The 11886-nt window shown below is 44.9% G+C and overlaps 1 protein-coding gene across 2 annotated transcripts in view; it reads right to left on the reverse strand.

Moving 5' to 3' along the window:
• LOC148473835 (cytochrome P450 2F5-like) overlaps positions 1 to 11593 on the reverse strand; it is a 70619-nt gene extending 59026 nt beyond the window's left edge. The window contains exons 1-2 of one of the 2 annotated variants that reach the window (XM_088459400.1): positions 11499 to 11593; positions 3838 to 4054 (exon numbers count right to left, since the gene is read on the reverse strand). In XM_088459400.1, the coding sequence (XP_088315526.1) occupies positions 3838 to 4017 (180 nt within the window). In that variant the 5' untranslated portion in view covers positions 4018 to 4054; positions 11499 to 11593. Of the gene's footprint in view, positions 1 to 3837; positions 4059 to 11498 lie in introns of both variants that reach the window. The other variant, XM_088459399.1, reaches the window with a different exon arrangement.
• Between the last annotated feature and the right edge of the window lie 293 nt (positions 11594 to 11886).

An 11886-nucleotide genomic window follows, 5' to 3' on the forward strand; every position in this document is an offset into this window, starting at 1 on the left:
CTGTAAATCAGGATGATATAGTGTCCATGACCTTCGATGATGATGTGTCCCAGTACACCATATTGCTTAAGCATTATGATGCCCTAATGAGAACCAATCCAGCTTGTGGTATTACTCCCACCAACATCGTCATGTTTCTTTTTATGCACTTTAGAGGTAAAGCCTTGGAGTGGGCCAACCCACTCATTGAGTCCAAGGATCCAATTCTACAAGACATAATAGCCTTCAGTACAGCTCTGCTTAAAGAATTTGCTCCTATGTGTCAGTCTCCAGATACCCGTTCTGATAAATATTCTGGAGTTATTTCAGCACCTTCAGATATTAAACTCGCATACACCGCTGTTCTCCCTTCTCAAAATCATATGGTACAGGATCAATCAGTCCGAAAGAAGGAGACTCAAAGAACTTTTAGAGACCAACAACATGATACCATGAGAGTTGGTTGTGTTTCCCTCTGCCCATCGTCGGAGTCCTCTAGGTTTTCAAGTCATGTTAACTCCTCTGATCTTCCTTTGGACATGGATTCTGATTCTGAATTCGATCCTGTGCATGACAATACTCCTTTCCTCGACAACCATTTGGTATCAGACCATGTTCTTCCTAGTCATACGTTCTTCCAAGAATTACCAGTAAAAAATAATTTGCTGAAAAAGGAAAATTCTTCAGCTACTCTTCTTAACACTATGCAAATTCCTCTAGGGACAGAGATGCTTGAAGGGATTAGCCTTTGTGATCGTGGGATACTTAGAGTCCATAGAAAAGGAGGAAGCCAAGTTAATTGAGAGTTATGGAGGCAAAGTTTCCGAGAAGATAAGCAGCAAAATTGATTATCTTATTATGGGCCGTTACCGTGACAGTTTCTCCAAGCGAGTGAGAGCAAAGAGTCTCGGGATCAAGGTTATTAATGAGGATGGCTTCTTTGAATTGATTGACATTATGCTCTCCAAGGAAAGATTTTTTGAGCAAATTACCTCAGGAAACAATATTCCAAACACCTTCTAGAGTTCTCAAAGTTTCAAGTTCTTGAAGATATCGGACAGACTCAGCCAAGTTTTTAGAAGTTTTTGTTTTGGTGTCCGGAGTCCACCCATAAGAGGGGGGTACTGTCACGACCCTGTCTAGTTGTCACCCTTTTGCCTTGAGACTTACCTCTGTCAGCTGCTCCATGGATCTGTGTTTGCAATTCTCCTGGGACATCTGCTCTGGCTGAATCATGCTGACTGTGATATCTCTGTGTGTGCAGACTTCTCTCCTAGCCAAACTGATTAAACACCTGGACCCTGCTCTGTCTGTGAGCATTGCTAGTCTTAATTGGAATCACAGGTGTGGTCCTGATTCTCAGAGCTGCAGAGATGAATACTCCTTTAGCATGCTGTGTCTTGCTCCACTCTGAATGCCACTGCCAGACCACCTGTCTGCATCCACCAATCGCTGCCAGACTCTTGGTATATAGATCCTCCTCTAATAGCACTCAGGGCTTGAACATCTCGTTACGTTCCGTGGTGTACAACTTGTGCTGTAGCTGTACCTGAGTTCCAGTGTGTCCCAGGCTCCTGCTGGTTCCTAGACCAGTGCTATCTGTAAAGCCTGCTACGTTCAGTTATCCACACGGCTCCCAGGCCGCTCCAAGTGACTATCCACGCTACCACTTCTCACCTACGGCTCCCAGGCCGCACCAAGTAGCTTCCACGCTACCACTTCTCGCCTACGGCTCCCAGGCCGCTCCAAGTGACTATCCACGCTACCCGCTTCTCCACACGGCTCCCAGGCCGCACCAAGTAGCTTCCACGCTACCACCTCTCGCCCACGGCTCCCAGGCTGCTCCAAGTAGCTTCCACGCTACCAGCCGCTCCACGTAGCCACCCAGCTACCGTCTACCCACGGCTTCCCAAGCCACAACAAGTAGCTTCCACGCTACCATCCGTCTGCAAGCTCATCTACTGGTACCCCGACCAGCTCCGTCTGCCTACCTGCCGGTCCCAGTCCGGTCCCTCCAAGTTCCTTCTGGTCTCATTCCAACCTCTCAAGTTTCCAGTTCCAGTCACTCATCACCCAAGGCAGTTCTCACTGCTACCCACTTCTTTTATTAAAAGAGCTATTCATGTCCCCCATGGTTCCAGTCCAGCCAGCCTCCAGTGATTCCAGTTCATCACCTGATACAGGTAACCCTCGAGCACCAATTGTGACATCAATATAGTTATCGTTCATATCATCCATTTTAATCGGTCTGTGTTTACGCACCATAAGTCATCTGCAAAGTGCCCCAGTGTGCGCTCGCTGGCCAGGACGGGGAAGCCAGAAACATTGGGATTGTTGGTATGTGGGGGGAGCATCTGCACCTTAACCAAGATGCCCATCATTAGGTAGACTTTACAGGTGTTGCGCCAGCTTGGATTACTCTGTCTTAGGACCTGCTATATCCTGAAGCACCCTCTACATACAGTACATGACCGGACGGTCTGCTGTACGCTCCGCTCCATCTCCTCTGCATGTGTATATGTAACTAAGTACGGCTGTACAACACTAATTCACTGTGCTAAACCCAAGCTCCTTGTTAAGTCTATCTGGCTGATGATTCTATTTCTATAATTCCTTACACTGGTGCAGTGGCATAACTACCATCAGAGCAGGGGGTGTGGCCACTATGGGGCCCGGACTGACCCGGGGCCTGGCCCCCCCCCCCGCAGCCTCTCTGTCCATAACCCCACTCTTCACTCCCCACTTGCACCCTCCTCACTCCCTTCTCCTCAACTTACCTGCTTGGTGGTCGCACCCCCCCATGGTCGCATCCTTCTTGTTGGCTCCCCTCATTGACTGATACTGGGAGGAGGCGTGGCTGCCTCCAGAACCAGTCAATGAGGAGAATTGGAGCTGACCAGTAGAGGAGGTGTGCCTGTCCTGCACAGAGCGATCATGGAGCAGGTAAGTCGAGGAGAGGGGAGTGAGATGGGTGCGTGGGGTAGGGGGCATGGGCTGAGGGAGGGCCCAGACCAACGGGGGTCCAGGGATCTAGGGGGGCCCATGAAAATTTAGCTATGGGCCCCCTAGGTCTAGTTACGCACCTGCACTAGTGTCTACTATTTAATAGCTGTGTACATGCCACAAGATAGTGCACACATCACCAGGGATTAATTCTGGTAGACCTAGCCAGGGCATCTATGTGAGGATAAGGATCATTCGGTATAGGGGGGAACCCACAATGAGTGCCATTTTTAATCATGAAGGGTTTAGAGACTTGTCCGCAAGGTATAATGGTTAAGTGTCAAAACCTAAGCGGTGTTATCACATGACTCTCAGCCACACACAAAGCCTGTCTGCTCACTCAGTAAGATTTGGTAAGAGAAGCTTCATGTATGTTCTATTATCTAAAGTATGGACAGGTCCATCCAAACACTAGAAATATACAAAAAGCTAAATGTGTGTGTATAATGTGTAGTAAAGGTAAATGAGGTATGTGTCCGTGTTTTATGTGGTTAGTAAAAGGGGATGTAGTCAGCATTATAGCAGACGGGATTCCAGCTCCAGAATACCGATTGCCGCCATCCAAAGTAAGTATTGAGCGTTAGGGGAGGGTTAGGTTTAGGGTTAGGCACCAGGGGGTTGGTTAGGGTTACTTATTAAGGGGGTAGGGTTAGGATTTGGGTGTGGGAGGGTTAGGGGTAAGGGTTAGCATTAGGGAACTCACCTGTTAGTGTCGGGATTGTGACTGTTGGGATCCCGTACCCCACCCAGTAAAAGACCTGTATTCAGTTCTTTGATTTTACAAAATAATTTTTTGCTTTTCTGGCCCTAAAACATATTATATTAGACACACCTGTTATATGCTGAGTTACGTACCTCTGGATAGTATTTGCAGGCATTATGGGGACCAATATATTTGGGGGTCCCCAGGAGAGGGAGCGGAGCTGGTCCGGGAGGCAGGAATCTGTATTTCTTCCGTTTTGTCAGGAGCGAGAGGAGGAAGAGGAGCGAGAGGAGGAAGGAGGCCGCCAGGGACAGCGCTGGGAGGATGCTCATCCTGTCAGCTATCAGATGTAGGGAAACGTGTGGCTCTCTACCTGGCATTATGGAGGGAACATAGGATGGTGTTAGTACTGAGCAATTATTTCCCATAGTAACTCTACCTGCAGCAATTATGGGATCAGCCTCCTCTCACATGATAGTCTGCGGCTATGACCGATAGATTTAATACATCAATTGTAATTAATGCTAAACCAGCCTGATCTAGCATTTATTACAGTTGCCAATGTAAATCCATCGGTCAAAGTCGCTGATCATCGAAAGCTTTGATCAACCCACAGTTAGTAAATCTACCTCAGAGGGTAGGACCCTGCAGTGATCACACGCTGTGACATCCCATGTGACTTAGCACTGGGGGACAGAGGAGCATGTGCAGGGCCCTGATTGGAGGTAGGGTTGGTCATCAAATGGTTCATTGCCAACAGTTTCCATTGATGGTGCCATCAGTACTTTACACAATGGCAGAAAACCATGAAAAAGCATTGATGGGCATCACGGCCGTGGGTCACGTGAATGCGTACAAACTACAAAGAGGAGAGAAAGCAGAGTCAAAAAATTATTTATACAAACTATGTTAATAATTATGCACAGGGTATACACAGCACAGTTCAAAAAACATCAGATCCGAAAATATCATTTGACGTGAGTTTAGTTTCGATTATAAATAATGTGGCTGCCCAATTCTGCCACTCCTACTAATCACGAAGTATATAGGTACAGTATATAGATAGGACATGCAAGCAACAGCCAATTTTGGAGTTCCACATAAGTGCACCCACATGTAATAAATTGGGGATTAAATTCAAAAGAAAAAAACCTTTAATACAAACCCTTCAGTCCAGCACTAAATCATATACAGGCCGACGGAGCAAGTCTGATGTATATCATATCACAGAACCATGTAATGGACACAGGGCCTGATTCAGAGCCGCTCGCACGATGTGTATGCAAATTGCGTAGGCAGCGCTACCTCACAGCAATGCAGTAGCACGCCCAGTATTTCTTAGAGCGATCACATAGTGTATCCAGACACCCACCAGCCTGTCTTAAGACGCCCACTTGTGTACGTCATGTCCAGGAAGTGTATGTAACCATTGCTTGAGGATGACCATACCCTGCCGTGAGCACTTCAGTGTAATAACCAGCCAGGTGACGTGTATTATGACGCCTTCTTATAATTATGCATGCCTCTAAAACGCCACAGATGCTCAGACACGCCTGCGTTTACACCTCCAATGACCCGTTTGTAATGGCCAGCCCCTGTTACCACCTACAGACGGCCTCTCCTGTCACTCACTATGCTGGGCTGTCTATGTGCAGCGAGCGAATGCATTGTGAACTGTCGCTAAAGGTATACACATGCGCACTGCGATCCATACACCCTGTATACCATCGGCAGCAGCGAGAGTATACATCTTAGCAAGCGGGTCTGAATCAGGCCCTCAGTTCCAACCTGGTTTATCACGTTCATTAAACATACATTGTGACATGTATCACTTCTGCTGGTAACTGAATAACTATTGTTCCTAGTATAGTATCATAGGATTTAGGACCTCATTCAGAGGCGGTCGTTAGATGCAAGTGGTCGCACAGAATCAGGGCGGCCTCTTGTATCCTGAATGGCCGCCTCCTTGTCGATCGTTAAGCTGTGGGTTACCACCCACAGCTTAACGACCAACCAGGTTGATGGTCGCGATGGTGATCAACCTTCGCGACCATCGGGGCTTATGACCAGACCCTAAGGTTGGGTCTGGGCACTCGTAAGCCCCAGGAAGCTTTCTGCTCTGATGGAGCAGGAAGCTCCCCACTGACATCACTGATGATGTCAGTGCGGCCGCCCACAAAACGGTAGGCGTTCGTAAAGGAACACCTCAGTTTTGTAAACAACCCCCCGGTCCTGCATTCCAAACGGGGGCAGCTGTTGATCAACATCGACAGCCGCCCCTTTGGTAACGAGCTCCGGATCGACAGAGTTTCTGTCGCTCCGGGGCTTGCGCACGCGCAGTGCGGCCTCTGTGCGTGCGCAGGCCTAACCATCGAGCCGGTTACCAGTGCATCGGCGCTCGCGACCGACTCTGAATAAAGTCCTTAATCCTGTTTATAGGAACACAATTACCACATCCATATATCCATTATAACCATGAGCAGCGGTGTCATATGTATCAGTGTATACAGAGAAAGGTTGTGTTTGTGCGTCAGAGTTATATCCTCCAACTACTGTCCGTATATATCAATTGCCACAATATTAGTAATACCCCTTTTCCACCAAAATTCCGGATCAGACCTGGAATTTAGCCGGCGCTGACCGGGGATATTCCCGAGTCGGCGCCGCTCACACCGCAGTCGGTTTGCATAGACCCGGCTTTCCCGGCATGAAAGTGGACGCTTGGAGATGACGTCATCTCCAACAACCACTGAAGCCGGGCCAATCGGCTGGCTTGTGGGGCACTGCAGGAGTGCGCCGTACACACAGCAGGCTTTCATGGGCTAAGCCCGTATTAACCCCTGCTTGTTACCTGGGTTGGATTGCCGGGTCACTCGAACCGGCGATCCAACTCTCACCCATTTTACACGAGGGATCTGCCCGGGTTATACCTGCAATAATCCAGGTTATAGCTCCGGTGTAAAAGGGGTATAAGTGAATAAGGGGAAAAGGAAATAACCTCCGCTCTCATGGCGTCTGATGTAATCTCAGCATGCCCGTACATATATACATAACGTCAAAGTATAACACATAACACCACACATGGTAATGAGCGCTCTCATGGCGTCTGATGTAATCTCAGCATGCCCGTACATATATACATAATGTCAGAATATAACACATATAACCACACATACTAATGAGCGCTCTCATGGCGTCTGATGTAATCTCAGCATGCCCGTACATATATACATAACGTCACAGTATAACACATAACCACACATACTAATGAGCGCTCTCATGGTATCTGATGTAATCTCAGCATGCCCGTACATATATACATAACGTCACAGTATAACACATAACACCACACATGGTAATGAGCGCTCTCATGGTGTCTGATGTAATCTCAGCATGCCTGTACATATATACATAACGTCAGAGTATAACACATATAACCACACATACTAATGAGCGCTCTCATGGTATCTGATGTAATCTCAGCATGCCTGTACATATATACATAACGTCAGAGTATAACACATAACCACACATACTAATGAGCGCTCTCATGGCGTCTGATGTAATCTCAGCATGCCCGTACATATATACATAACGTCACAGTATAACACATATAACCACACATGGTAATGAGCGCTCTCATGGCGTCTGATGTAATCTCAGCATGCCCGTACATATATACATAATGTCAGAGTATAACACATAACACCACACATACTAATGAGCGCTCTCATGGCGTCTGATGTAATCTCAGCATGCCTGTACATATATACATAACGTCAGAGTATAACACATAACCACACATACTAATGAGCGCTCTCATGGCGTCTGATGTAATCTCAGCATGCCCGTACATATATACATAACGTCACAGTATAACACATAACACCACACATGGTAATGAGCGCTCTCATGGTATCTGATGTAATCTCAGCATGCCCGTACATATATACATAACGTCAGAGTATAACACATATAACCACACATACTAATGAGCGCTCTCATGGCGTCTGATGTAATCTCAGCATGCCCGTACATATATACATAACGTCAGAGTATAACACATAACACCACACATGGTAATGAGCGCTCTCATGGCGTCTGATGTAATCTCAGCATGCCCGTACATATATACATAACGTCACAGTATAACACATAACACTACACATGGTAATGAGCGCTCTCATGGTGTCTGATGTAATCTCAGCATGCCCGTACATATATACATAACGTCACAGTATAACACATAACACCACACATACTAATGAGCGCTCTCATGGCGTCTGATGTAATCTCAGCATGCCCGTACATATATACATAACGTCACAGTATAACACAACACCACACATGGTAATGAGCGCTCTCATGGTGTCTGATGTAATCTCAGCGTGCCCGTACATATATACATAACGTCACAGTATAACACATAACACTACACATGGTAATGAGCGCTCTCATGGTGTCTGATGTAATCTCAGCATGCCCGTACATATATACATAACGTCAGAGTATAACACGTATAACCACACATACTAATGAGCGCTCTCATGGCGTCTGATGTAATCTCAGCATGCCCGTACATATATACATAACGTCAGAGTATAACACATATAACCACACATACTAATGAGCGCTCTCATGGTATCTGATGTAATCTCAGCATGCCCGTATATATATACATAACGTCACAGTATAACACATAACCACACATACTAATGAGCGCTCTCATGGTATCTGATGTAATCTCAGCATGCCCGTACATATATACATAACGTCAGAGTATAACACATATAACCACACATACTAATGAGCGCTCTCATGGCGTCTGATGTAATCTCAGCATGCCCGTACATATATACATAATGTCAGCGTATAACACATATAACCACACATACTAATGAGCGCTCTCATGGCGTCTGATGTAATCTCAGCATGCCCGTACATATATACATAACGTCAGAGTATAACACATATAACCACACATACTAATGAGCGCTCTCATGGTATCTGATGTAATCTCAGCATGCCCGTACATATATACATAACGTCAGAGTATAACACATATAACCACACATGGTAATGAGCGCTCTCATGGTGTCTGATGTAATCTCAGCGTGCCCGTACATATATACATAACGTCACAGTATAACACATAACACTACACATACTAATGAGCGCTCTCATGGCGTCTGATGTAATCTCAGCATGCCTGTACATATATACATAACGTCAGAGTATAACACATATACCACACATACTAATGAGCGCTCTCATGGTATCTGATGTAATCTCAGCATGCCTGTACATATATACATAACGTCAGAGTATAACACATATACCACACATACTAATGAGCGCTCTCATGGCGTCTGATGTAATCTCAGCATGCCCGTACATATATACATAACGTCAGCGTATAACACATATAACCACACATGGTAATGAGCGCTCTCATGGCGTCTGATGTAATCTCAGCATGCCCGTACATATATACATAACGTCAGAGTATAACACATATAACCACACATACTAATGAGCGCTCTCATGGCGTCTGATGTAATCTCAGCATGCCCGTACATATATACATAACGTCAGAGTATAACACATATAACCACACATACTAATGAGCGCTCTCATGGTATCTGATGTAATCTCAGCATGCCTGTACATATATACATAACGTCACAGTATAACACATAACACCACACATACTAATGAGCGCTCTCATGGTATCTGATGTAATCTCAGCATGCCTGTACATATATACATAACGTCAGAGTATAACACATATACCACACATACTAATGAGCGCTCTCATGGTATCTGATGTAATCTCAGCATGCCTGTACATATATACATAACGTCAGAGTATAACACATATACCACACATACTAATGAGCGCTCTCATGGCGTCTGATGTAATCTCAGCATGCCCGTACATATATACATAACGTCAGAGTATAACACATATAACCACACATGGTAATGAGCGCTCTCATGGTGTCTGATGTAATCTCAGCATGCCCGTACATATATACATAACGTCAGAGTATAACACATATAACCACACATACTAATGAGCGCTCTCATGGCGTCTGATGTAATCTCAGCATGCCCGTACATATATACATAACGTCAGAGTATAACACATATAACCACACATACTAATGAGCGCTCTCATGGTATCTGATGTAATCTCAGCATGCCCGTACATATATACATAACGTCAGAGTATAACACATATAACCACACATACTAATGAGCGCTCTCATGGCGTCTGATGTAATCTCAGCATGCCCGTACATATATACATAACGTCACAGTATAACACATAACACCACACATGGTAATGAGCGCTCTCATGGTGTCTGATGTAATCTCAGCATGCCCGTACATATATACATAACGTCAGAGTATAACACATATAACCACACATGGTAATGAGCGCTCTCATGGTGTCTGATGTAATCTCAGCATGCCCGTATATATATACATAACGTCACAGTATAACACAACACCACACATACTAATGAGCGCTCTCATGGCGTCTGATGTAATCTCAGCATGCCCGTACATATATACATAACGTCACAGTATAACACATAACCACACATACTAATGAGCGCTCTCATGGCGTCTGATGTAATCTCAGCATGCCCGTACATATATACATAACGTCACAGTATAACACATATAACCACACATACTAATGAGCGCTCTCATGGCGTCTGATGTAATCTCAGCATGCCCGTACATATATACATAACGTCACAGTATAACACATATAACCACACATGGTAATGAGCGCTCTCATGGTATCTGATGTAATCTCAGCATGCCCGTACATATATACATAACGTCACAGTATAACGCATATAACCACACATACTAATGAGCGCTCTCATGGCGTCTGATGTAATCTCAGCATGCCCGTACATATATACATAACGTCACAGTATAACACATAACACCACACATGGTAATGAGCGCTCTCATGGCGTCTGATGTAATCTCAGCATGCCCGTACATATATACATAACGTCACAGTATAACACATAACACTACACATGGTAATGAGCGCTCTCATGGTATCTGATGTAATCTCAGCATGCACGTACATATATACATAACGTCACAGTATAACACATATAACCACACATACTAATGAGCGCTCTCATGGTGTCTGATGTAATCTCAGCATGCCCGTACATATATACATAACGTCACAGTATAACACATATAACCACACATGGTAATGAGCGCTCTCATGGTGTCTGATGTAATCTCAGCATGCCCGTACATATATACATAACGTCACAGTATAACACATAACACCACACATGCTAATGAGCGCTCTCATGGTATTTGATGTAATCTCAGCATGCACGTACATATATACATAACGTCACAGTATAACACATAACACCACACATACTAATGAGCGCTCTCATGGCGTCTGATGTAATCTCAGCATGCCCGTACATATATACATAACGTCAGAGTATAACACATAACCACACATACTAATGAGCGCTCTCATGGCGTCTGATGTAATCTCAGCATGCCCGTACATATATACAGAACGTCAGAGTAGAACACATAACACTACACATGGTAATGAGCGCTCTCATGGTGTCTGATGTAATCTCAGCATGCCCGTACATATATACATAACGTCACAGTATAACACATAACACCACACATGGTAATGAGCGCTGTAATAGAGATAGGACTCTCAGAGCTCCCGGTTCCTGTATCACATGAGATTAATGCTCGGTTAGTGGGTGTAGGTATTAGAACAAATGTATATTACCATCTAATAAGTCGCAGTGTCTGCAGGGCTGGTTCCTGTGTCGACCAGTCCCGGCTAAGGTAAATGGAAGACGCCGATCGTGTCACCTGAGCGGCTTCCTCCCCCAGTGAGTAGTCAAAGCAAAGGACCCTCCTTATATGAGGGAATCTATCAAACAGGAATCAGATTAGTAATTAGCATCAATTTAGGCACTTAAGTGTGGCTGTTCTTACTAATTAAAGGGTCACCGTAACTTAATCATATTGTCCCATAATCATATCGTCCCATTGACTGTAAATATCCAAAATAGTCCAGCATCTGACCCATAATAGCATAATGCATATTGCTGATCGTTAATCATATAACAGCAAAAGAAGTTAGCTGCAAAAATATAATAGCAGTCAATTAA

The sequence above is a fragment of the Taudactylus pleione genome, unplaced genomic scaffold, assembly GCF_031769625.1.
Source record: "Taudactylus pleione unplaced genomic scaffold, aTauple2 ptg000907l, whole genome shotgun sequence".
Taxonomy (NCBI): Eukaryota; Metazoa; Chordata; class Amphibia; order Anura; family Myobatrachidae; genus Taudactylus; species Taudactylus pleione.